Raw genomic sequence first — 27,357 nt, forward strand, 5'->3', positions numbered from 1 at the left:
CGACGTCGCATGGACAAAACCGGTGGGTGTACGCTGGTAACTTACCCTACATTTCGGATAAGTGCGTCCCTAAGCCATGGCTCCCCCTACCTTCCCCTTCGTCCCCCCATTCGTACACCGAGGCCGCCAAAACCCGCGAAACCCCACGCTCCTCTGTCGGCCTCCCGACCGCCGCCCAGCCGGAGATTCTTCCCCGACGACATCGTCTACCGCAATAGCTCATCGCCCCTCATCCACCGCACCGGATGAGGATCCGTCGTTGATCTCATCGTCCCGCCGGATCAGCCGCCCCGTCCTCCACGTCCAAGGAGCTGCCCCAACGTTCGCCTCGTCTATCGCGCCACCTCCATCCCCACAGCACCGTCTTGACCTGCGCCACCGGAACCGCAGCACCCTTACCAATTCCTCCGATGAAGCCGAGGCCTACTCGGCGCCACCAAGGAGGTTCTGCACTCACCACTGCATTTTATCTTTTATTCGATCTCATGGGGCTGCCGGTGCTCTATACCGAATAGCCATGACGGGTCTCCATCGACGGCACCGTCACCGGCCACTTCATCCACGGCGTCTCTCCCCCATGTCGTTGCTTCCTCGGCGGCGACTTCCACACCGGCACTAGCTGCAGCTGCTCCGGCTCTCGCTCGCGCTGCGGCTCTGTTCTTGCTGTCGGTCGCGCTGCTGCACTGCTCTTGCTTTCGTTTGTGTTGTTGCTCTGCTCTGCTATTGTTGTCGGTTGCGCTGCTGCTCTACTCTTGCTCTCGTTCGTGCTACCGCTCTGCTCTTGCTCCCGCTTGCGCTGCTGCTGCTGCACGACCTCCGTCGGCTACAGGAGTTGCTGCTTTAGCATTCGCTCGCGGTGCTGCTGCACGACTAGCTCTCTGCTAGTGTGTTCCCTGCTCGAGCGGCTGCTGATTTAGATCACTGCTTCTCTGCTACTAGTGCTCGAACGCCCTAAACATCTATTGCAATGCTCTGCTACTAGTTCAATCAGTTTCAACAGTAAAATTCAGTTTCGACTGTAAAGTTCAACTTCTTCAATTAAGTTCAGAGTGAACAGTATTAACAACATCTGTCAGAGCGACCGTGGCGTGGCTGATGCATTTTACATCTAGCACTTTTTGGTGATGTATTTTATATCATCTATTGCAGATGATATTAGAGTCCCACTTCAGATTAACGTTGTCTGTCTCGTCCTGCTCCAGCCTCGCCGCCGTACACCTCACCGGGGCTGCTCCAACGACGGAACCGTCCATCATAGCGGAGCAGTACCCTCGGTGCTGTTTCCAGAGGCCTCGGATCTTCTTCCCCGCCTCCGATAGTCACACCAGCATCACCATCCTCCACGTCCAACCCAATGATGCTGAGGTCGACAAGGCTATGCCAAAGAGGTTGTACACTCCTCGCATCACTTTGTTACTCTGCATTCATGTCGATCCCTCAGGGATCCTTTGCTATGGAACTAATATGGTACTACTATTCGTGCATTTGGTTAGAGGGAGTGGAGCAAAGCAAAACTGGAGGATTTTTTTCCTTTGGTGTCTCTTTCAAAGAAAAAACGTAGGAATTTTAATATCCACTTGGATGTCCTTTTCAAATTAATATGCATGAAGAACAGGACTAATTGCATTACTGGCATAATAAGATTCTTATTTTTTTCATTTTCACGTGGTTTGACTTTAATTTGAGCATGTTTCTCCATTCCTGTGTTCTTCCAATTCATGTGAACCAAACACCCAAGTTGACAGAAATCCTATGTTTCCAAATGCTCTGTTTTGCACGTGCATTCCTATCCTATTCTTGTGGTTTTCCTGTCCCTGCGTTTATAGAATCCTCCAATTCTAAGGAGCCCTTGCAGATTTACTTCATTTTCATATAGGCGTCAAAGAAAACTCTGTGTGTTATGTCCTGCTCCTGCTGTGTCGTCATCCACCCCACCTAAGGTGCACCATCGACAGAAGCGTTCACTGCATTAGAGATTCCCCCTACAGACTTCCCCGTTGCTGGCAACCACGCCAACTGCATTACCATCATCAACTGAGCAGATGAACCTGAGGACTACATAGTTCCGGAAGAGAGGTCACACTCTTTCGTGTTTGCTTACGTTATACATCGGTTATTATTACCTGCTACTTTATTGTTCAAACTTGAGTTTTAAAATGCCCGTGGGGCACATATCGAGGCAGCAACGAATAGTATCTGTCTACTATCTGGTTCATCTGGGGTCTTCTATGTGGTTCATGTTGGGTGGGCAACAAACAGTAGATGATCCATTGTCTATCTTTTTAAACTAAAGCTATAATCTACATGGAATCATTAGTTTTGGATCTATCCACTCGTTTGCTACCATCAGTCTTGATTTCTGCATGCACCCCTTAGACCTTACATAATCTAACTATGTTTTTATTATGCATGTCAGTTATTGTACACAATCGTACTCAACATGTAGAGAAAAAGAGAAGACTGTTGTGTGGGAATATAATGTCATGCAGATGCCGCTCCATGGTGGGCGAAGTGGGCCCCCCTCCCGCCATTCCAGATTGTATTCCAGAGGAAGATAATTGTTCAGATGGGGATTCAGAGGGAGCCGACCACTCCTATTTACCACCTGAGGTGTTTGCTCTAACCTGGCATGCTGATGTTGGTCATATCATGCATATGGCGCCTCGCATTGCTTACATTATACATCTTATATGTCATCAGCTTAGTTTAGATTTGCTTTGTGTGAACCACCTGTTTGGTTTCTATATCATACTCCCACCATTCCTAAATATTTGTCTTTTTAGATATTTCAACAAGTGACTACATACAGAGCAAAATGAGTGAATCTACACTCTAAAATATGTCTATATACATCCGTATGTGGTAGTCCATTTGAAATCTCTGAAAAGACAAATATTTAGGAACGGAGGGAGTATATGGGAATTATTCAATGCCATCTTCTTTAGCCAGGCATCATACACGTGAATCATGTAATGCCATCCTGTTAAGCCAGTCATTGTATATGTGAATTGTATCATGCCATATTTTTTTCATAATGTATTCCATTTGTCAACAATGTTTATACATTCATCTACTCTTCCTATGCATCAGCCATTTGAGTCGGTCATGGGAAAATCTGGAGTGAAAACAAGGTCTTCTGAGCGGTTAGTGCTACCAATCGATGCAGATTTCTTGCTGGTTACAGATAGCTCCTTAGAGGAGGATTCAGAGACAGATGACCAGTCGTATCCCCCCCCCCCAAGGTGCATGCTCTAACTTGGCAGGGTTATATTGCTCATATCATGCATATGGTGTCTTGCATCGCCATGCCATCTGCTTAGATTAGACATGCTTTGTGTGAATGCCTCCTGTTTGCTTTCTATATCAGATATATGAATTATGCAATGCCATGTTTTTCAGTCAGTTATCATATATGTGAATTATGCACCGCCATGTAGCCAGGCATCATATATGTGAATTATCTCATGCCATCTTTTTCTTCATTACGTATTCCATTTGTCGAGAATCTGTGTATATTGAACTACTCTTCATGTGTATCAGCCATTTGAGCCGGTTACGGAAAAATCAGGGTGAAAACAAGGTCTTCAGAGCAGGCAATGGTACATGTTGAAGCATATATCTCGATGGTTACAGGTAGCTCCTCGGAGGAGGATTCAGAGACAGATGACCAGTCCTATATCCCACCTGAGGTGTATGCTCTAAGTTGCAATGTTTATATTTCTCATATCATGCATATAGTGTCTTGCATTGCTTAGTTTAGACATCATATGCACAATATTGAATTTCATCTGCTTAGTTTAGAGATCATACATGCGAGTGCCAGCTGCTTAGTATATGAATCAATTATGTCAATCATACGTCTCCAATGTATCTATAATTTATGAAGTATTCATGTCGTTATTTTATCATTCTTGTATGTTTTACAATCATTTTATAGCAACTTTATATCATTTTTTGGGACTAACCTATTGACGCAGTGCCCAGTGTCAGTTGCTGTTTTTTGCTTGTTTTTTACATCGCAGGAAATCAATACCAAACGGAGTCCAAATGCAACGAAACTTCACGGAGATTTTTTATGGACCAGAAGACCAACAATGGGCCAAAGAAGCACCTGGGGGGTGCCCCAGGGGGGCACAACCCACCAGGGCCCATGCGCGCCCAGGTGGGTTGTGCCCACCTCGGTGGCCTCTCGCACCCCATCTTTACCATATAAATTCACAAATATTCCAAAACCCATCGGGGTTAACCTAGATCAGAAGTTCTGCCGCTGCAAGGCTCTATAGCCACCGAAAACCAATCTAGACCCGTCCTGGCACCCTGCCGGAGGGGGAATCATCTCCGGTGGCCATCTTCATTATCCCGGCGGCCACCACGATGAGGAGGGAGTAGTCCACCCTCGGGGCTGAGGGTTTGTACCAGTAGCTATGTGTTTAATCTCTCTCTCTCTCTCTCTCTCGTGATCTATATCATGGGCTTTGTTAATATAGATGGATCATATGATGTTTCTCCCCTCTATACTCTTGTTGTGATGAATTGAATCTTTGCCCTTTGAAATTTTGTCTTGTCGGATTGAATATTCAGATATGAGAACACATGATGTATGTCTTGCGGTTTGAATACTTGAGGTGACAATGGGGTATCATATTGATTCACTTGATATATGTTTTGGCACTCAACTCACTGATTCCCGAGGTGAAATTGGGGTAATCTATGTGTAGGGGTTGATGCACGTTTTTATTATCTTTTCTCCGATAGAAACTTTGGGGTCTCTCTGTAGTTCTTTGTGTGGATTGAGTATTATGAATATGAATTTTCTTTGGTGTTATTTTAGTACAAACTCTTGATTAGATCGATCGGAAAGAATAGCTTGCGTTATTTTAGTACGAACTCTAGGATAGATCGATCGGAAAGAATAGCTTGCGTTATTTTAGTACGATCTCTAGGATAGATCGATCGGAAAGAATAGTTTTGAGGTGGTTTCGTACCCTACAAACAATTTCTATCTTGTGTTCTCCGCTAATAGGAACTCGGGAGTGATTCTTTATTGCACTCTGAGGGATAATCATATGATCCAACTATGTTAGCACTATTGAGAAATTGCACTAGCGAAAGTACGGACCCTAGGCCTTGTTTTCAAGCATTGCAATACCGTTTTTGTGCCCATTTACTATTTGCTACCTTGCCGTTTTTATTTATTCAGATTGTAAAAATATATTTCTACCATCCATATTACACTTTTATCACCATCTCTTCGCCGAACTAGTGCTCCTATACAATTTGCCATTGTATTGGGTGTGTTGAGGACACAAGAGCATTTTTATTATTTGGTTGCAGGGCTGCTTGAGAGAGACCATCTTCATCCTACACCTCCCACGGATTGATAAGCCTTAGGTCATCCATTTGAGGGAAAATTTCTACTGTCCTACAAAACTCTGCGCTTGGAGGCCCAACACGTGTCTACAAGAATAAAGTTGCGTACTAGACATCAAGCTCTTTTCTGGCGCCGTTGCCGGGGAGGTGAGTGCTTGAAGGTATATCTTTAGATCTTGCAATCGAATCTTTTAGTTTCTTGTTTATCACTAGTTTGGTTTATAAAAGAAAACTATAAAAATGGAATTGAGATTGCATCATATTATTGATCATCTTTATAATATCTTTCTTGAAAATGATGGATCGGAAAATTGTGCTCAATTGTTAGAAGAAGAAGTCAATAAAATGTTTGGCACAAAATATTTGAATGATGAGCATGATTGCAATGTTGTTAGTATGAATTCTTTGAATATCCATGATGCTAATGATATGCAAAGCCATAAGCTTGGGGATGCTATGTTTCATGAAGATGATATTTTTAGTCCCCCAAGATTTGATGTGCAAATTTGTTATAATGATTGCAAGCCTCCTATTTATGATGATTATAATGGTGACAGTGGATTTGAAGAGGTCATGACTTTATTTAGTGATGAATCCACCATTTTGGATGAGGCTTGAATTGACTATGATAACAAAGTTGCTATCTATGATGATTATGGTGATGACATGTATGCTATATTGAATAATGATAACCATGAAACTTGTCATCATGATTTTAATTTTCAATCCCATGATAGTTATTTTGTTGAGTTTGCTCCCACTACTACGAATGAGAACAAATTTGCTTATGTGGAGAATAACAAAATTTATATGCTTATGCATCATGAAAAGAATGCTTTATGTGATGGTTATATTGTTGAATTCATTCATGATGCTACTGAAAATTATTATGAGAGAGGAACATATGCTTTAACATATTGCAAAAATTTCAAGTTTCCCCTCTATGTGTTGAAAATTTTGAAGTTGCACTTGTTTTGCCTTCCTATGCTAGTTGATTCTTGCTCCCATAAATTGTTTGCTCACAAAATCCCTATGCATAGGAAGTGGGTTAGAGTTAAATGTGCTTGTCATGTGCTTCATGATGCTCTCTTTATGTTTCAATTCTTATCTTTTATGCGAGTATCATTGAAACCATCATGCCTAGCTATAAGGCATTAAAGAAAAGCGCTTGTTGGGAGACAACCCAACACTTTTACCTATTGTTTTTGTGTGTTCACACGATTATGCTACTGTATTGATCATGTTTTATTTCTTTTGTTTCAATAAAGTGCCAAGTAAAGCTTTTGGGATCATGTTGGGTGATAGTTGTTTTGACCCTGCTGAAAAACAGAAACTTTTGCGCTCACGAAAATAAGGGTCTGTTTGGTTCTTTGGCAAGCGCTTGCCTTGCCCAGCCTAGCAAGGAAGCCAATTATTTGGTTCCTGGGCGTTCATACCTCGTTGCCTGTGGTTTCCAGCTTTTCCTTCAATCGTGCGGGCGAGCCGATTTGGCTAGCCTCCGTCGGCAAGGCTAGCCTCGCCCAGCAAGGTGAACAGGCAAGGGAACCAAACAGACCTTAAGTCTCACTTTTAACAGAAGAGTGATTTTGAGTTGATTCTTTTTGCAGAAGTTTAATATACAAATTGCTCACGTGATCCTAATTTTTGCATAATTTTTGGAGTAGAAGAAGTATGGTAGTTATCCAGATCATTACAGACTATTCTGTTTTTGACAGATTCTGTTTTCAATGCATAGTCTGCTTGCTTTCTAGTTTCTATGGCTTATATTGCTCAATATAAATTGTGGAAATGATATGCTATAGTAGGCATTGTGTGAGATCAATTATGAATCTTGTCTTTGACAGTACCGAAGTGAAATGGTTTGCTCTTTATCATACTAACCTATCTCACGAAGTTCCGTTAAGTTTTGTGTGATTGAAGTTTTCAAGATTTGGGTGAGATATTGAGATGAGGAGAATAAGGAGTGACAAGACTCTAAGCTTGGGGATGCCCAAGGCACCCCAAGTTAATATCCAAGGAAGATCCAAGCAACTGAGCTTGGGGATGCCCCGAAAGGCATCAGGGCCGTCCAAGGGCCTGTGCGAGCTGTGCGCTCGCACAGGGCCCCCAACTAGGGTCCATATACATATATGTATAGTCTAAAAAATCAGTTTTAGGCCTTCTTGGGCCTGGTCCGGTCAAGTCTCCAGTGATACACGCTTTCCCGTTGCATGGATGAGATGCAGGCCCTGATGAGATGGATTGATCGATCGTAGATAGATGAAACGACAGCCCCAGCGTAGTACGTTCCGTAACTACCGCTTCCTATTCCCTGCCTGGTCGCTAGGCTTTCCATCTCCCCATCGCTTTCGACTGAATCGGCGGCTCGGTGGCGTCGTGGCGATTGCGTTGCAACCTTGCAGGTTCAGCGAGGCGATGGGCAAGAAGCGGACTACTTTCTACCGCTGGACGTCGTCGCGCCGGCGGCCGGCCGACACTGCCATGGTGCCGCCCAACAGGAATAGAAGACCAACCGGTGTGGTGCCCTCCCTGCTCCCTACGATCTCCCCTTTTCTCTAATTTTGATACAAATTACAAAGTTGTGTTAATATGTTTGGGAACGATTTTTTGTGCAGTCGTTCAAGTTCAGAAGTAGTCACAGATTCAAGAATTTCAGTACTTGCTCGTACTACCATCCAAGTCCAAAATCAAGGTTCTATCGGATTGTAAGTTTTTTGAACTACCTATACATGTCACAAGCCTATATTTCATGTGAGCTCATCAGTTCAAATAAATTGAAAGAGTATATATTTCATTGAAACAGAAATAATCATGCATTCTAGTTCTAGAAGAAAGTAAGATTCTGGTGCCTTCAAGCGTAAGAAGAAACAGAAATTAGAAGAAGATGCTCAAATTCAAAGGGGTGCTCTTGATAAATATGTTGTGATAGTACCCCCAAACTAATTCTGAAAATCATACTCTAGATGGTAATATTGATGATGGTCACGATGATAATGCAGTAGCAGTTGAGGTTGTCACTGCAGAAATTCATGAAGGTGATCATGGTCTTGCTGATAATGCGCAAGAGGTTGAGGTTGTCACTACAGAAATTGATGAAGGTAATGTTGTCAATATTTTAGATGAAGATCATGATCCTAATATTTCGGATGACATGAATAATTCCGTTCAGCCTGATATATTTGATCCTAGCAATTGGGATGGACTTGATCCGAAAAAGATTGATATCTTGCTGCAAAACGGTCCTAAAAGAAAAGATATTGAGTATGGTCCTTATGACAAGTTATCTAGAAGGTTTTTTGCATTATCATTTAGCAGAATTCTCTCAAATGGAGAAAAGTTTGACAGAGAGTGGCTTGTGTACAACAGCAACCTCGATAAAGAATTTTGTTTTTGTTGCAAATTATTAAAAAGGGGGCATGTGAGAAGACAGCTAGCAAATGAGGGTTTAAGTGACTGGATTCATCTTGGGGCTAGACTAAAAGAGCATGAATCAAGTAGAGAGCATATCACAAATATGACTACATGGTATGACTTCCGTCTTAGGATACAAAAGAATCAAACAATTGATAAATTTGCTCAGCGAGAACTTGAAAAGGAAAAGGAGCATTGGAGAAAAGTTTTGCTCGAGATTTTGTTGATTGTAAAATTTCTTGCAGAACATAATATAGCATTTCGTGGCAGCAATAGCAAGTTGTACCAAGAGAGCAATGGGAATTTCCTAGGACTTATTGAAATGTTGGCTGAATTTGACCCAGTTATCAAAGAGCATGTTGACCGCATCACCAATGAAAAAATTCATGATCACTACCTTGGCCCTTCTATACAGAATGAGTTAATAAATATGCTCGCTACTGCCATCAGGTCAAGAATCATTGAGAAGGTAAAGGAAGCAAAATATTTCTCAGTTATTCTTGATTGTACTCCTGATGCAAGCCACCAAGAACAAATTTCTTTGATAATTAGGTATGTAGATACATCTTCTGCTTCTGTTTGCATCGAAGAATCTTTCTTAGGCTTTTTGGAGGTGAATGATACCACTGGGTAAGTTTGTTTAATGTTCTAGAAGAGGAGTTGAATAATCTTAGCGTTGATGTGGACAATGTGAGAGGACAGGGTTGTGATAATGGGTCAAATATGAAAGGAAACAATAAAGGGGTACAAAAGAAATTTCTGGACAAATATCCAAGGGCATTTTATTCAGCTTGTGGTTGTCATAGTCTAAATCTGGCACTATGCGATATGGCGAAGTCTTGCCATAAAGCAACAGACTTCTTTGGAATTATACAACGCATCTATACAATATTTGCTAATTTGACTAAACGATGGCAAATTCTCAAAGATAACTTAAAGAAGTTGACTGTCAAGTCATTGTCATCTACTCGTTGGGAGAGTCATGTTGAGAGTGTTAAGGTTATACGGATTCAAATGCCAGAAATAAGGGAGGCTTTACTACAAGTGGCTGAAATTGATAAGGATCCATTGACAAGTAGTGAATCACAATCATTGGCGGAAAATGAACTTGGTGGTTTTGAATTTTTAGTGTCAATAATTATCTGGTATGATATATTATCCGCTGTTAATTTGGTCAGCAAACAGCTACAATCAAAGGACATGCTTATTGATATTGCAATTGAGTCTATACAGGGTCTGCTTTCCTTTTTGAAGAAGTATAGAGAAACTGGCTTTTCAAAAGCATTGGAAGATGCAAAAGAAATTGCACTTGAGATGGATATTCATCCAGAGTTCCGCACCAAGCGGAAAATCAAAAGAAGAAGACAATTCGATGAGGGTGCAGATGATGCATCTATTGCTTCACAATCTACAGAGGAGTCATTTAGGGTCAATTATTTTCTGCAAGTGGTCGATCAAGCTATAGTTTCACTTACCAGGAGGTTTGAGCAATATCAGGGGTATGAAAAAACTTTTGGTTTCTTATTTAATTCAGATAGGCTGCGGTCTATCAATGATAAGAGTTTGCTGGCTGCTTGTGTTAATCTTGAGGATGAACTTAAGAGTGGAGAACACAAAGACATTGATGGAGCTGAACTGTTTTACAAGTTAATTTTCATCCAGGATTTAGTTAAGAAATTTATGGGCCCCGTTGATATTCTTGAGATTCTGATGAAGCGCCCCTTCTATCCTAATGCTATTATTGCATACAGGATTTTGTTAACCATTCCTGTAACTGTTGCAACTGCGGAAAGGAGCTTCTCTAAACTCAAGTTGTTGAAATCATAATTGCGTTCAACTATGGCACAAGAAAGACTCAATGGTTTGGCGACAATAGCACTTGAAAATGATGTCTTGGAGAAGATTAATTATGAAGATGTAATTGAAGATTTCATTTCAAGGAACACAAGATGGATGACACTTTTCAATAGAGAATAAGGTCAGTTTACTGGTTTTAGTATTTCGCGTTGATACTTCAGAATATTCTAACCATTGTATGAAATAATATAAATTTTCATTACATAATTAGGTGATTATTCTTGCGTAATTGTATATTTTTTAAAAATTTAGGGCCCCATTTTTCTTTTTGCACCAGGGCTCCAAATTCCTGGAGACGGCCCTGGAAGGCATCCCCTCTTTCATCTCCAACATTATCGGTAACCTCACTTGCAGCTATGTTTTCATTCGTCACATGATATGTGTTTTGCTTGGAGCGTCAAGTTATTTTGTTAAGAATTTGCTTGCTGTTATTTAGATTAATGTTTTGCATCTTTTATTTCAATAAAAATGGCATTGATAGCCTTTGCCATCCTTATCTTGCAAGTATACATGTTGCTGTTTGAAAACAGAAAGTTTATCGATGTTGCAAAAATTCCTGAGGAAAGTTAGAAGGTGATAAAATGTTGAAACTTTTTGCATAATAAGCTCCGATAAATTTTCTACAGTGTGGTAGAATTTCATAATGTTTGGAGTTGAATAAGTATTGATACTCTTGCATTCTTTACAGACTGTACTGTTTTGGCAGATTGCTGTTATGTCTGCATTGTTTGCATATGTTTGATTGTTTAATGATTCTATTTGAGGATAGGAGTATTAAATATGCAGAGGCATTTAGTATGTAATGTTGAATAATAATATTTGTGATTTTGTACGGTAGAGAATGATAAGGTTTTTGCATTGGTTTATACTAACTTATCTCACGAGTTCTTGTTGAGTTTTGTATGGATGAAGCTTTTGAGATTTAGGAAAACCGTGATATGAGAGGAATTAAGGAGACACAAAAGCTCAAGCTTGGGGATGCCCAATGCATCCCAAGATAATATTCAAGAAGTCTCAAGCATCTAAGCTTGGGGACGCCCCGGTAGGCATCCCACCTTTCTTCTTCAACAATTATCGGTTAGTATCGGTTGACCTAAGTTTTTGCTTCTTCACATGAGTTGTGCTATTCTTAGAATGTCATTTAATTTTGTTTTGCTTGATGTTTTAATAAAGTACTTAGATCTGAATTTTTTTAAATAAAATAGAGTCCTCAAATAGTTGCCAAGGAGGCTAAGTAAGCGGCATTCACATCCCGTCAACGAAGCTCTTTTCTTTGGAATTGCTCTTGTGCTTCACTTATATCCTATGAGTAAATTGTTGAATAAATTGAATGTCATGAAGTTGAAATCATATCATGCCTAGTGGTAGCTTCACATTGGGTTTAGAAAGTGAAATCTTTTGAGGCTTGACAATCACAATTTTGGTCATACAAGCAATTCACGAATAATTAGTATAAGGAAGAGAAATCTTTTGTGATTGTGAGCCCCCATCAAAATATTATATGCCAAAATTGTTGACGCTGGACAAGGAAGACAACGTAATGATTTCTGTTTGTTCATATTCACACAGAAGTTATATTGTCATAGATCCTTCAACATGTGGTGCTTGCCCCCCATCTTTGCTAGCCAAAAATTCCGCACCAAGTAGATATACTACTTGTGCATCCAAAAACCCTTAAACCCAAATCTTATTTTCAAGAGTCCACCATACCTACCTAAGGATGTAGCAAGATCCTTCAAGTAAGTTGTCATCGGTGCAATAAGGCAATAAAAATTGCTTCTAAAAGTGTGAGATCATTTAGTGTAAGAGAAAATTGAGCGTTGTACGAACTTGTGATGGCATAGAATAAAAGCGACAGACTGCATAATAAAGGTTGCTATCATAAGGGGCAATATAACGTGATGTTCTTTTGAACTAAGGGGTTGAACATACAAACAAATAAGCGCATGGCAACCTCTGCTTCCCTCTGCGAAGGGCCTATCTTTTACTTTTCAGTATTTACTTTTATACAAAGAGTCAAAGTTTTTCTCTCTATTCCTTTTTATTTTTCTCTTTTGGCAAGCATCATGTGGTGAGGAAAGATATAGGCACATATGTCCAGTTGAATATGGGTAGCATGAGTTATTATTGTTGACATCACCCTTGAGGTGAATACGTTGGGAGGCAAAACAATAAGCCCCTATCTTTCTATGTGTCCGGTTGAAACGTTTTCCTCATGTGTATGCGGTGAGTGTTAGAAATCATAGAAGACTATATGATGGTTGAGTATGTGGAGCTCTTACTTAAACTCTATTGAATAAGTTGAATTGCAATTGCTTAGTGACTAAGAACATAGGTTGTTGAGTTTCAAGAGAGTTCATTGTTTGAACCTTAACATGTGAATTAGTTGCCACTATAACATGAGTAGTTTCATAAGAAAGAATTGCTGTTATGATGCTAGGAAAAGTGATTGAAATTGTCATTGATCAAACTTGTGCACTTTGCTAGCATTCACACTTCGTAAATTATTTCTTTTATCATTTACCTACTCGAGGACGAGTAGGAATTAAGCTTGGGATGCTGATACGTCTCCAACGTATCTATAATTTATGAAGTATTCATGCTGTTATTTTATCATTCTTGGATGTTTTACAATCATTTTATAGCAACTTTATATCATTTTTTGGGACTAACCTATTGACCCAGTGCCCAGTGCCAGTTGCTGTTTTTTGCTTGTTTTTTACATCGCAGGAAATCAATACCAAACGGAGTCCAAATGCAACGAAACTTCATGGAGATTTTTTATGGACCAGAAGACCAGCAGTGGGCCAAAGAAGCACCTGGGGGGTTCCCCGAGGGGGGCACAACCCACCAGGGCGTGCCTAGGGGCCCAGGCGCGCCCAGGTGGGTTGTGCCCACCTCGGTGGCTTCCCGCACCCCCTCTTTACCCTATAAATTCACAAATATTCCAAAACCCATCGGGGTTAACCTAGATGAGAAGTTCTGCCACTGCAAGGCTCTGTAGCCACCAAAAACCAATCTAGACCCGTTCCGGCACCCTGCCGGATGGGGGAATCATCTCCAGTGGCCATCTTAATCATCCCGGCGGCCACCACGATGAGGAGGGAGTAGTCCACCCTCGGGGCTGACTGTTTGTACCAGTAGCTATGTGTTTAATCTCTCTCTCTCTCTCTCATGATCTATATCATGGGCTTTGTTAATATAGATGGATCATATGGTGTTTCTCCCCTCTATACTCTTGTTGTGATGAATTGAATCTTTGCCCTTTGAAGTTTTGTCTTGTCGGATTGAATATTCAGATATGAGAACACATGATGTATGTCTTGCGGTATGAATACTTGAGGTGACAATTGGGTATCTTATTGATTCACTTGATATATGTTTTGGCATTCAACTCGCTGATTCCCGAGGTGACATTGGGGTAATCTATGCATAGGGGTTGATGCACGTTTTTATTATCTTTTCTCCAATAGAAACTTTGGGGTCTCTCTGTAGTTCTTTGTGTGGATTGAGTATTATGAATATGAATTTGCTTTGGTGTTATTCTAGTATGAACTCTTGATTAGATCGATCGGAAAGAATAGCTTGCGTTATTTTAGTACGAACTCTAGGATAGATTGATCGGAAAGAATAGTTTTGAGGTGGTTTTCATACCCTACAAACAATTTCTATCTTCTGTTCTCCGCTAATAGGAACTCGGGAGTGACTCTTTATTGCACTTTGAGGGATAATCATGTGATCCAACTATGTTAGCACTATTGAGAAATTGCACTAGCGAAAGTACGGACCCTAGGCCTTGTTTTCAAGCATTGCAATACCATTTTTGTGCCCGTTTACTATTTGCTACCTTGCTGTTTTTATTTATTCAGATTATAAAAATATATTTCTACCATCCATATTACACTTTTATCACCATCTCTTCGCCGAACTAGTGCACCTATACAATTTGCCATTGTATTGGGTGTGTTGGGGACACAAGAGACTTTTTATTATTTGGTTGCAGGGTTGCTTGAGAGAGACCATCTTCATCCTACACCTCCCACGGATTGATAAACCTTAGGTCATCCACTTGAGGGAAGATTGCTATTGTCCTACAAAACTCTGCGCTTGGAGGCCCAACACGTATCTACAAGAATAAAGTTTCGTAGTAGACATTAGTCAATTATATCATGCCATCCTGTATACTTAGACAACATGTATGTGAATTATTTCATCCCAACCTATTTTAGAAAGACATCATATAGTTTTTTCCATTGTTCAAGATATCTTCCGATATTCCGATAAATTGGCCGATTTATCGCTTACCGGTGTGTGGCTGATAAGATAAATTGGCTGATATGGCGATAAATCGGTCGATATGCCGATAAACTAGCTGATTTACCCCTTATCATGGGTCGACCGATAAGTTTCCGATAAGCGATATCCCCAGCATTTGTTTTGTCATGTCATCCTGTTTAGATACTCATCATATGTTGAATTATGCCATTATATCATGTTAAGTTATCCATCATATATCTGAAACTGTGTCATGCTATCATGTTTAGTTAGGCATCATATATGTATAATTGTATCATGCTGCCGTATTTGGTTAGAAAATATATATGTGACTTACCACATCTGTCTATCATACAATGTCTGTACGTTCAATTTCTTTTCTTGTTTATCAGCCATTTGAATTGGAGGGGCTGATGGCAGTATCTAAGGGAGCAAAAACCTATTCTTCACAAAAGACAGTGCTACCCGTCGATGCAGATAGAACCATGGTTGAATGGACCACGAACTAGCCCCGCCACACATAATTGAGAGTCTTCCAGATTGCACACTTACACCGTCGGATAGAGAACCGGCTACAATCCATCTAACCCTAACCCAGCGGATAGTAACCCACTTCTAGTTGACAAAGCACCATGTCCACCACAGAGTACCCCCACACGAGCAGTTTGTAAAGCAACTGCAGTGCCCAAAGCACGAAGACCACCACAGCGAACCCAAACTCCACGTTTAAATTAGAAGAGCAACTGTTCTCAGGTCAGATTCCATAGCTATGGTCCATACTCCTTTGTTGTTGCATCACTGTATTTACTCATACCAGCTACTTTCGAATTTGAAGGATCCAATTGAAACTCCCATGGCGCAACAGGTATGTTTTAACCTATTTCTTTAACTGGATTGTTGTTCTAACTTCTTGCTCTATGTTGATTTCAGTTTCAGTTGTATAAACAGTTATGTTCTCATGTGATGCACATTACAAGTGTTGCCAATGTTCTGTAGTTTCTCACACTTATATTATGTCTATGCTGCTGTGTCTTCAAAATATATGAGTTGAACTGTGTCTCTATCTTGATTTGGCAACATAAACTAGAATGATATGGAAAATACAATGACCATAGTGCATAGATATATGTTTGTTTCATGTTGTTATCCTGTCCACCTTACTACTGAACCGGTTTACCAAAATGAGTTTCTTATACTACATGCTAAACCTGTGATGTGCCTGCTTGTTTCTCTTGTAGTATGTGAACCGAATATTGGAGAAGAGCACCCCACTATGCAATGGTAGAGAAAGTAATGCAGATACGGTTCAAGATAGTGAGACAACCCTGTTGGTCTCCAAGAAAGGTGATAAAAACGATCTTGTAGACAGTGAGAAAACCCCACAGTGTTGCGTTGATGTAGTGTTCGAGTTACTGGCCAGTACCGCTGGCACAAGCTCTTCGAACTAGCTGCCTGAATCACTTCAGCTTCTTCAGTCTCGGCTACAAGCTGAAAGGCATCAGTCAGCTGTGTTGCGGCAAGAAGCCGAAGGACTGAGGAAGTCCCTGCAGAATTTAGATGCATACTTTCTTGTGCAACAGCAAGCGCTGGAGGATTTAAGCGCCAAACAAGATAAAGTTAATAAGCTTGCTAAGCATCTTGCCAGCATTATGGGTAGCCAGGATATTGTTTCTTGAGCTCTTCTGAAGTGGTTTCAGTTCTAGACTTGTTTTGCTGCAGCGTTTATTTGCACTGGTCGCCAACTTTGACAACTAGTGTATGTGATATGCTGCTTTGTTCCCTATATTTGCACTGGTGGCAAACTTCGATGCCCGGTGGATGTGATATGTGTAATAGCCGTGATAGCCTAGCGTAAGTTGCTTGCATATTTATTTCCTTGTTGTCTTGTTTATTTGTTTGCTTGTAGTCAGTGCAGTTCTTTTTTCGCGGTTTGCTAGTGGCCGCAATAACCTATTTTTAAAACTAGGCCACAATAACCATGGGCTACATATTTACTGTAGTGACCCTGGGCCTCCTACGAGCCATAGAAACAATGGGCCTTCTACGGTGAGTAGCATCAATGGGCCTTCTACGGGCCGTATGATCGATTGGCCAAACACGGGCCACTAACGGACCGCATTATGGGCCTTAAACGGGCTAGAGTTGGAATCGTCCGTTCATGGGCCGGCCATAACAGGCCGTCGTTAATCGGCCGTATTTGATGACGCTACGAAAATGGCCCAACGGATTAACGGGCCACAAACAGGCTGACTGTAACCATGGGCTGAATTTGGCCCACAAGCAGAAAAGGCTAGTAACAGGCCGTAAGTAACCGAATGCTGGAAATGAGCCCAAGAATAAATGGGCCCTGAGAAGGCCAAAAGATAACATGGGCTTGAAACGTCCCAATGGAATAATGGGCCGTTAATGGGTATAAAGCGATATACTATTCATTTCGGGTCAGTTTCACCACGGGCCATTTAATGGGCCAAGAGTTACAAAGTGCCTCATATGGGCCGAAAGACGTCATGGGCCATACATGGGCCGGAAGTTACAACGGGATGGAATCATATTGGACGGCCCAGATGACGCTACTGGGCCTAATTCGAATAGGCCGTAACGGGCCATGGGTTAGCGGGCTGTAAATGGCCTATGTGCGAACAAGCCGTTAATAGGCTTTCCGTGGGCCAGCCCACTATCTTTTGACCAAGTCAAACGGGCCGGCCATTTCACAGGAATGGGCCTCTGTTGGTCTGTGCCACGTGGCGATGTATCATTGGCGCATTATGTCCAATGAGTGGATGACATCTGTCCCAACGGTGAGCCGACACGTGTTTCCTCCAGCCAATGATAATTTTACACGTGGAAAATCCCCATTGGTCCGGGCTGTTAACGGGTTATCGGATCCAAACTGGAACCTGATAGCTTAACGGCGACCCGTTACGCTGGATGCCACATGTCGATCACCCTAGACGAAAGCACTTCTATGACGCGCGATTTATCGTCATGGAAGTGGACACTTTAGTGATGATAATTTTGGTAATGTCAGGGAACACTTCTACAACAACACAGGTATGACTATCTTGATTCTGTCATAAGATTGTCATGGATGTACATGCATGACAAAAAACATGTCGGTGTGGAACGACACCTATGGGATCACAAGAATCCCTACTACGGTTGCCGGGGCGCAGGGTTGTGAGAAGAGCAGGATTAGTAATCAGCACAAGGATCGTTTACCCAGGTTCGGGCCGCGAGGATGCGTAAAACCCTAGTCCTGCTTTGGTGGATGTATTGAGTGTTCTTGAGCTCCTGAACTAGCTGCGGTGGCCGCGCGGTTCCAAAGAGCCGAATCCCCCTCCAGTATGCCATGGACCTCCTTTTATAGTCGAAAGGGGCTGCCACAGTGGCACACAGGAGGTGGAAAGGCGTACAGTACTGTGAGCTTATCGCCTGTATTATAGGACAAGACGCATTTAATGCGCCGCTGAGGTGTCCCCTAGCTTTATCGGGGGCGGGAGCGAGGCCCGTCCCGTCTGTCGCTGCTCCTCCTCGCTTCGACACGCGCCCTGGCCAGCGATGCGTGCGGCGCCATGTAGGCAGGCAGGCAGCTGAGGTGGCGCGATGGTGGAGCCTTCACGAAGATCTGCATGCTGCCACACAGGCGTGTGCTGAGTTGGCCTGGAAGCTGCATGTTGCCACGCAGGTGCCTGCCCAGCTGGTTGGCCTGGCAGCTGCATGCGAATGGCGGTGAAGACTTGGTTGGTTCAGGCCTGGCACTGGCCCTGCTGGCGTCCTTGGTGAGGGCCTTGCCAGGTGGCCCAGCAAGGGTCTTGCCGTGGCGCGCTGTCGTCCCCGGCAAGGATCTTGCCGGGGGTCTTGTGGCTCTCCTCGGCAAGGATCTTGCCGAGGACCGTTGTCTTTTAATCCTCATCTGATCTTGAATGTTCCTTGGTCTTGACAACGATCTGCATGCCACCATGGAGGTGCCTCCCGAGCCCTAGTTCCAACGTGGTTGGTTGAGTTGGAGTCCGTGGGCTCGAGGGTGGCTCACTCCGTTGGTGTGGGCGAGCCGCCCGGCAAGGGTCTTGCCGGGGGAACCTGCTTCGCCTCTCAGCTCTTTGTGCTTCTTGGCCTTGGCGTTGCCCCGGCTGTCTTGGGCTTCGATTTTACCTCGGTTCACCTCCCCTGTTCTGCTTGGTGCGGCCGTGGGCGCGGCTCCGACTGTCCGTGCACAGGTAAAGGGGTACAAAGGTGTGCCCCTTCTTTTGTACACCGACAAAACATGACCTATTGTGACAAACACGTATCAACACGGAAGTGTATTTTTTGTAGTGAGGAGGCGCCGTGCTAGGAGGGGTCTCCGGGGGCGCCATGGCGCATCGCTCTAAGCAGGGGGCGCGGGGTCGACGCCGAAGGAGCCGAAGCCGGAGAAACCTGAAAAAAGGGAACATCGTCTCGACAAAGTACACGTGCCTCGAGGTGTACACACGATGAGTGACAAGATCATCGCACTGGTAACCTTTGGTGTTAGGGGGGTAGCCAAGGAAGACGCATGGTACGAAACGTGGTGCGAGTTTGTGTGGCGTGGTGGACGCAGTGCTAGGATAACAAAGACACCCAAAGATGCGAAGACCGTCATAGGACGGTGGTGTACCGAAGAGAAGGTGGTGAGGGGCGTAGTTCCACCGAGGGCGACACAGACGAATGTTAACTAAAAGAGTGGCGGTGGAGAGAGCATCGGGCCAAAACCGAGCGGGCACGTTAGAGTGAAAGAGTAACGTGCGAACGCAGTCATTAAGAGTGCAGAGGATACGCTCGGCGCGACCGTTCTGCTGTGAGGTGTAAGGACAAGTCAGACGGAAGGTGGTGCCGTGAGAGGCGAGAAGTGTGTGGAGAGCGACATTGTCAAACTCTTCTCCGTTATCGGTTTGGAGTGCAAGTATGGGGCGACCGAACTGGGTGGTGACATAGGAATAAAAGGCGGCGAATGTGGCTAAAGCATCAGATTTACGACAAAGAGGAAAAGTCCACACATAATGAGAATAATCATCTAAAATCACCTAGTACTATAGATAGCCGGTGTTACTCGCAATGGGAGACGTCCAAACATCACTATGAAGTAATTGAAATGGAAAATTGGAAACTGTAGTAGACGCACTAAAGGGAAGATGAACGTGCTTGCCCAAACGACAAGCCTCACAAGTATGCTCGTCGTGCTTATTACATGAGAAAGAAAAACTCCTAACAATCTGACGCAAAACGGCGGGGTTGGGGTGGCCCAAGCGAGCATGCGAAAGGTCGACGCCGACGGTGAGGGCGACGGATGTGGAGGTGGAGGCGCCGGCGTGCACGGGATAGAGCTCGTCAGGGCTATCACATCAGTGAAGCACCATCCGGGTACGAGCGTCCTTCACAGAAAAAACCGACACCGTCAAATTCAACAGTAAGTGGATTCTCACGTGTAAGACGACGAACAGAAACTAAGCTAGTGACTAAGTCAGGTGAGACAAGGACATTAGACATAGTGATAGGTGTGGAACTAGAAGGAAAACTAGTCCTACCGACATGAGTGATAGGTAAAGAAGAACCGTTGCCAGCGGTGATACGAGTGGGTGTGTTAACTGGAGTGGAAGAGGATAGGATGAGCTGTCATGTGCGTAGTACCACCTGAGTCCATGTACCAGTCGCCTCCACCACCATAGTTACTCGACGATGGCGCAGAGTGTAGGGCGGCCAGGAGGGGGGGTTCCCATGATGCAGGTACCGGCGGCAGCAGCTGGCCTCCGTAGGGCGGCGCCTGGGCGGGCGCGCCATAGCCACCGAGGGGTGGCGGCGCGAGGGGAGCACCGTAGGACTGGTAGGGGGCGCCAAAGAATGCCTGGTGGCCCGCGGGGCGGGGACCAGGAAGACCCGGTGCAGGGGCCCACGGGACGGGCATGTGCTAGGCCTGGATGACGCCCGTCCACGGGTTCTGCCCGGCGGCCCACGGTGGAGGAGGCTGATGGTAGCGCCCCCCCCCCCCCCCCCCGCGCGCGCCCTGTGCCTACTGCTGCGGCTGCTGCTGGCGGCGGCCCCCGCCGGTAGCGCCGGCCCCGCCACCTTGCGGCTGCTGGGGAGGCGCGGGCAGTGCGGGCGGCAACGGGAAGTAGCCGGCGGGCGCTGGTGGCACGGTGGAGCAGGTCCGCCACGGGTGGTGCCGGCGGCGAGGGCGGTGTGCTGGATCCGCTGCTTCAGCTTCGTCATCCGACGCTCCTCAAGTTTGAGGTACACAACGACGTGCTGGAAAGTGGGCTGCGGCAGCAGGGTGAGGTTGGACGCCGCGTTGCCGAAGTCCTCGCTGAGGCCGGTGGTGAGGGTGCTCAGCATGAGGTCGTTGGAGACCTTGGCGCCGATGTCACGAAGCTCATCGGCGAGCATCTTGAGCCTCATGCAATACTCATCGATGGTGGAGTTTTCCTGGTGACAGCCGAAGAACTCCTGCTGCAAGAAAACAAGGCACTGGAGTTTGTTGTCGGTGAAGAGCGCGTTGATCTTGGCCCACACGGCGCAGGCGTCGTCGTCCTCGGCGACAACCGTGTGGAAGATGTCCTTCGAAACGGTCTGGTAGAACCATCGGATGAGCGTGGCCTCAATGGCGGACCACTCCGGATCGCCCTGCATGTACTCGCTATCCACTGAACCGTCGATGTGCTCGGTGAGATAGTACTCGCGGAAGATGAGGTTGAAGTAGGTCTTCCACGTGTAGTATGACGTGCTGGAGCTATCGAGGCGGATAGGAACCCGGTCCTCAATGTTGAGGTCACAGATGGCGGCGACGGAGGGTTCGGGGCCGGCGAACGGGTTCGACGAGCGGGTGGTGGAGGAGCCCGGGGAGGAGTCCATGAGTGCGGCGGCGGTGGTGAAGGGCGACGGCTAGGGTTAGGGTTTTGTTGGGGAGGCTAGAGGAGGGCGGCACCGGCGGGATGGGCGGCTGTTGCGGGGGCGCGGCGGCTGTGGTGGGAGAGGGGACGGCAGCGGCGGCGAGAGGAGCGGCACGGCAGCAAGGAGAAGGCATGGCACAGCGAGAGGAGCGGCAGCACGCGGCAGGGGTGGAAACGGCGCGGGAGGGGGATGGCGCCGCGGCGGCGGGGTGCGGCAGGGGGTGGGGAGCGGCGGCGCGTGGCAGGAGTGCGGCGGCGGCTTCGCCCTAGGTCAGGACCTTCAGAGATGATACCATGTAGACAAATAGTTTTGCAATACAATAATCGTTGTATTGATGGGGTGCCGGTGCACGTATATATAAGTACAGATTATACACAACTAGGAGGTGGGGCACAATACTAAATACATGCAACACAAATATATACTCAACACAGAAGAAGTAAGTAAATAAATGATTGCAGCCAATAAAATAAGAGCACTAATGTAGACTACTTCATGGAGCTAAAAAATTTAAAATTCAGAAATAAGAACAATGCAGACACACTGTAGTTATTTACAGGAATGAGCCTAATTTTAAAGATGGGTTGTTATAGAAGTTATATAAATGAATGGTAAACAGCTATAAGTGAGCATCAACTCCCGATGTACAGTATTATTTATCACTATGCATCACTTCTTTTAGTTGTTAGTAACCAGGCGACGATCCAGCATAAGTAAACAAATGGAAACTAAATAGTAAAGTTCTTTGTTTCTACATTTAAATAGTGAACTGGCTGAAAGTGCACGTAGTCCCCAATGTGTGGTTTTGGTAATTGATGACAATCCTAATGGACTAATGTTTGCATTGAGTTATACATTTGAAGGAAAGTCCCATTGGCAATGCCTGAAGAATATTGGATGAATTGAAGGATGTAATCCATCAATACAAACATATGCACTGAGACTTGATAATGAATGACAATTCCTATGAAGAAACAAAGGCATCAGGAGACATATGAAAGTTTGTTCCATGGGTAATGCAATAAGAAGATTGAATGAATTCGAAATGAATGTCATCTACATTCATCGAGATTGAGATCAATGACTTAATCATGATGGATCAATTTCTCGAGGGAATGATTAAAGAGAAGAATTACCATATGGCTTGAAGATTAGAAGCATGATGCTCTCATATGTTGAGTCATGTATGGTTATGTCTTGAAGCAAGTAATTCAAGTGAAGAATTCATTGTACCTCTTAAGAGTTCAATATGGCCTTCAAGACATCAAGATTAATCATGGAACAAAGATAAATGTGACCTAGATGAAGATCGAAGATTGAATTTAAATATGGTCAACACACAAGCTCAAATAATGTACCACATGGGTTTTTGTGGTATGGTACGTAATGGTCAATTACATTATGTGTACTAACCCATACTATGTGTTTTCTATATCTATGTGGGTTAGGTGACTCTCATGGGCTTGCATCAAGATGAAGATTCCTATTATCCATGAGAGGATGACATCAAGTAATGGCGATCATGCTTAACAAGGGCAAGTTCAAGATAAGCATCCTGAAGTATTACATGCATGAAGTTTGTGGATGATCACATGATGGACATATGAAGATGGGATACAATGGGTTCTCCCCGCATGGCTTATGGGGGAGCTATTTGAAGTCTTCATCAAATGATCCGATCAAGGTTATCCTTCCATCTTGAGCAAGAATAAATGTCAACATTAAGCTCAAGTGGAATGCTCTAGTCAAAGGTATTATTTCCTTTGGTTGTAGTTGCATGGATCAACGACCATCAAAAAAGGTATATGACCAAGAATGGATTTCTAGGAGCTATCTAGTGTAGGCCTTTTATGTTTCTTGAGTTATAGGGATCCCGCACTATTAAGAGGGGATCAAAGGGGTTCGTGATGGATTTGCTCAAGTCAGCATCTTCTATACACAATTCCACTCCTACCATACATTCCAAAGTAAAATCCAAAGCCAAATAGGATTCCCCAAATCCTATGATCAAACATTTTCATTGATGTAATCATCCATTTTGTTTGATATTGGGTGGTTCTCTATGTGAGGACCTGGAGCTTTTCAATATCTACAAAACGAGCCCAAGATCATCAAAGTCGGAGTTCGTATGAAAAAGTTATGAATGTTTTACTTTCAGTATGCTAGCTGTTTTCTACGGGGACGGAAGTTCCGGGAGCCGGAAGTTCCGGGCAGGTTCCAGGCTAAACAGAAAGTTCCCACACATCGGGCCAAAGGGAGCCCGGAAGTTCCGGGGGCCAGAAGTTCCGGATAGGTTCCGGGGAAAGTTCCGGGCTAACCAGAGAGTTTGCACATATCTGCCCAATAGGGAGCCCGGAAGTTCCGGGCATACCCAGAAGTTCCGGGCTGCGTTTTTCTGTACATAACGGGCAGATTTGGTGGGGGCACTATATAAGGTACCCTTCTTCCCCATCGAGGAAGGGCTTTTGGATCTGAGTTTTCCCCATTCTTTTGAGCTCTATCCTCCTCCCCAAGCCTCAAAAACTCCAATCCATTTGGGGGAAAACTACCCCATGGATCTAGGGTTCATTTGTTGACCTCCTCCATTGTTCCTCTCCTCTCCCATCCCTCCATAGCATTAGTTGCTTTTGGTGGGATTTGAGAAAGAGGGATTTGAGCCTTCTCCTGCTAGACCCCGAAGAGATTTGTGAGAGTTCTTGAGAGAGATTTCATCCAAGCATACACCCACTCCTCTCTCTTTTGACAAAAGCAATTTGTGATTTGAGCAAGTCTTAAGCATTTCCCCCTTGATCTTGTTACTCTTGGAGATTGAAGACTCCTAGGCGGTAGGAGTGTTCCGACGAAGAATCAACTTGTGATTTGTCCCTCGAAAAGTTTGTGAAGGTTTGGAGGCGCCTCAAGGTCTACCACTAGTGGTTGGGAATCGCCTTCGTGGTGATATCTCAAGGAGAATAGGGTGAGCCTTCGTGGCATTGCTGTGCCTTCGTGGTAACATCCACCTCTCCAAACGGTGACTAGCTTCCCTCCAAGGAAGTGAACATCGGGATACATTCTCGTCTCCGTGGCTTTGGTTATCCCTAACCCTATCTCCTTGTGGTTTACTTTGGTCATTTGACCTTGCATTCACTATATATTGTTGTCCTCATTATATTGTGTTGTCTTTTTCCTTAAAGAGATTATTTAGGACTACACTTTATATCCTGCAATTCATACTTGCTACTATTGATATATCTTGTGTTTAGTGTGAATTTCTAACTTGTGTCATACACTTACATATCTTGTGATATTGCTCAAGTAAGTTTGTGTATCTTACTTGTGCTTGTTAGTATCCTTGTTGTGCTCACCTCATTTACATTAAGTTGTTGGTGCACTTAGTTGAGCCTAGTATATTTAGGATTTGTGCTTGAAAAGTATCCGCTTAGTTTATTTCCGCATTCGGATAAAGCAAAATCCGTAGAAGTTTTTAAAACGCCTATTCACCACCCCCCCCCCCCTCTAGGCGACATCGTGGTCCTTTCACTGGCACATTACAAAACATGTTTGACGGAAAAGGCAACATCAAGGGACATAACAAAGAGACAAAAAGGGAAGGTATTCCTTCTTACTTCTTCCAATAAATATGAACTGGATCACCCCAGACACTCAAAGTCAGAATATAAAACATTAGGCATAACTAGAACGCTAGGATGCAACTAAGATATGTGATTTCATCCATGCCAAATAATACACGAGTCTCAGAATTAAGTTTGTCTAGCATATGTAGTGATCCTCTACTTTAGGTTAAAACTTTTGAGCTAAGAGATGACACAACTTACAGTGCCGAAGGATGTTAGTCCACAACACATCTGAAATAACAGTGAAGCATCCAAGCTTTCAAATCGAAAATCCTTCCCTGAGCACACAAAAAATTGCATGAAGATTTATTACCTCCTCAAACAGCATCAAACAATTCCATGCGTGCACCACAAATCTATACCAAGTTTAATCAGGATCTACTTTTCTAAATCAGAATCAGCGCTAGAGCGAGCAAGATCAATGATATGGCTGTGAGACAGAGAAGGGACGAAAGAACTCACCCCTCTCGTGACCTCTCTGGTAGATGTGCCGCCACCTCACACGACAGAGGGAGAGAAACGACCGGTGACGAGGGAGCGGGGCAAGCTTCGGAGGCCGGAGGGGGAGGGCGGTCGGAGGAGGGCGAGGGCGGCCAGAGGAGGGCGTCGGAGGCCAGAGGGCTAGGGCGGCCGGAGGAGGGCGAGCGGCGGCGCGATGGGAACGAAGAGGAGTCGTGCGAGGGGGGTTCGGGAGGGAGGGATCTGGTGCGGGAGGGATATTTTTTTATTTTTCTTTTAATGGGCCCCAGGAGAACTAACCCAATTAGCACCTCTCCACCGGGCTAGTTTTTTTAACTGGGTTAGAGCCGACTAGCTCAAACTAACTCCTCCTGTTTAAATACTTTATAGGGCTAGTTCGGTCAAACTAGCTCAAACTCAGATGCAAACAGGGCCTTTGTTTGACGCCCCCAACCCCGTGAAAGGGCATCACGCAACAGTACTCAAGCCCTACCGCTCTCTCTTTCCTCTTCAGGATGCCGGCCGTCCTCCCACGCCGGGGCCAGGACCCATCTCCTCCAATCGAGGCGTCCGATCGGGAACAAGCGAACGGGATTGGCTGCCCGGAACCCGCGAGCTATAGCTAGTGACTAGCGAGTGTCCACTGAGTCCTCACTGTACTTGGAAATATCGGTGGCTGCACGTACGGGCGTGCCGGAAGAAAGGCCAGCCTAGTGGCCTGTGGCTGTGGGGGACCGGGGTAATTCGACGTTTGGATACACAGTAATGCCATGTGAGATCCCAGGCGTCTTTGGATACATGTGGCATTAGAGCAACTCCAACGGGTGACCCAAACGGACGGCGATTTCGTCCGCTTTTTATTCGTTTGGGTCGGCCGCCCGCCCGGCGTCCGCCCTGTGTTTTATGGGTCGGCAGCGCGCCCAACGCGCCGACCCATATGTGCAGGCGTGGCCGGCTGTTCGCCCAATTTTGCATTGCATTCAACATATTGTGAAATGAAAATTTAACAAACAAAATAGTCCGCTCAAATAAATAGTATATTACAGGCCAAATAAAAATAAAAATGTTTCACATAGTTTTGCGAACGAATAAAAGAAGATACATCTATTGGTTGCCAACATGAATCCACATATACTCAACCAAATTATTTTGCAATTTCACGTGAGTTTTCCAGTCACGCATGTCTTTATGAAACTGAGTGAACTGCTCAAATGTTGCCGCTACTCCATGCTCAGGCACAACATTCTCACCCTGAAACTGAAAGCCTTGATCGTACAGACGTTCCGGGCGCTCGTCTTCTACGATCATATTGTGCATGACCACACAAGCAGTCATCACCTCCCATAGTTTCTGCGTGCTCCAAGTATTAGCAGGATACCGAACGATGCCCCATCGAGATTGCAAAACACCAAAGGCACGCTCGACATCCTTTCTAGCACTCTCTTGCTCTTGGGCAAATCTTTTCCTT

General features: G+C 44.5%; 1 protein-coding gene, 1 long non-coding RNA gene and 1 pseudogene across 2 annotated transcripts; 1 reads left to right on the forward strand and 2 right to left on the reverse strand.

Moving 5' to 3' along the window:
- The first annotated feature begins 7,785 nt into the window (after positions 1-7,785).
- LOC120973675 (uncharacterized) lies at positions 7,786-10,725 on the forward strand (annotated as a pseudogene).
- An 8,554-nt stretch (positions 10,726-19,279) lies between these two features.
- On the reverse strand, positions 19,280-21,777 carry LOC141041204 (uncharacterized). The gene is made up of 2 exons (XM_073507325.1): positions 20,943-21,777; positions 19,280-19,329 (listed from the first exon to the last, which is right to left on the reverse strand). The coding sequence occupies exons 1-2, from the start codon at positions 21,775-21,777 to the stop codon at positions 19,280-19,282; spliced, it is 885 nt and encodes a 294-aa protein (XP_073363426.1).
- A 3,726-nt stretch (positions 21,778-25,503) lies between these two features.
- LOC120973676 (uncharacterized) lies at positions 25,504-26,111 on the reverse strand. The gene is made up of 2 exons (XR_005768959.3): positions 25,893-26,111; positions 25,504-25,708 (listed from the first exon to the last, which is right to left on the reverse strand). It is a non-coding gene; the product is annotated as an uncharacterized lncRNA (long non-coding RNA).
- Between the last annotated feature and the right edge of the window lie 1,246 nt (positions 26,112-27,357).

Source organism: Aegilops tauschii, chromosome 2, assembly GCF_002575655.3.
Source record: "Aegilops tauschii subsp. strangulata cultivar AL8/78 chromosome 2, Aet v6.0, whole genome shotgun sequence".
NCBI classification, from domain to species: domain Eukaryota; kingdom Viridiplantae; phylum Streptophyta; class Magnoliopsida; order Poales; family Poaceae; genus Aegilops; species Aegilops tauschii.

Excerpts from the sequence above, each read along its gene's own strand:
- LOC141041204 (XM_073507325.1), bottom strand. The coding sequence starts at position 21,777 with ATGGACTCCTCCCCGGGCTCCTCCACCACCCGCTCGTCGAACCCGTTC. Across the intron at positions 19,330-20,942 it reads CGCCAGCAGCAGCCGCAGCA|GTTTCTCCGGCTTCGGCTCC; the intron begins GTAGGCACAGGG and ends CCCTTTTTTCAG.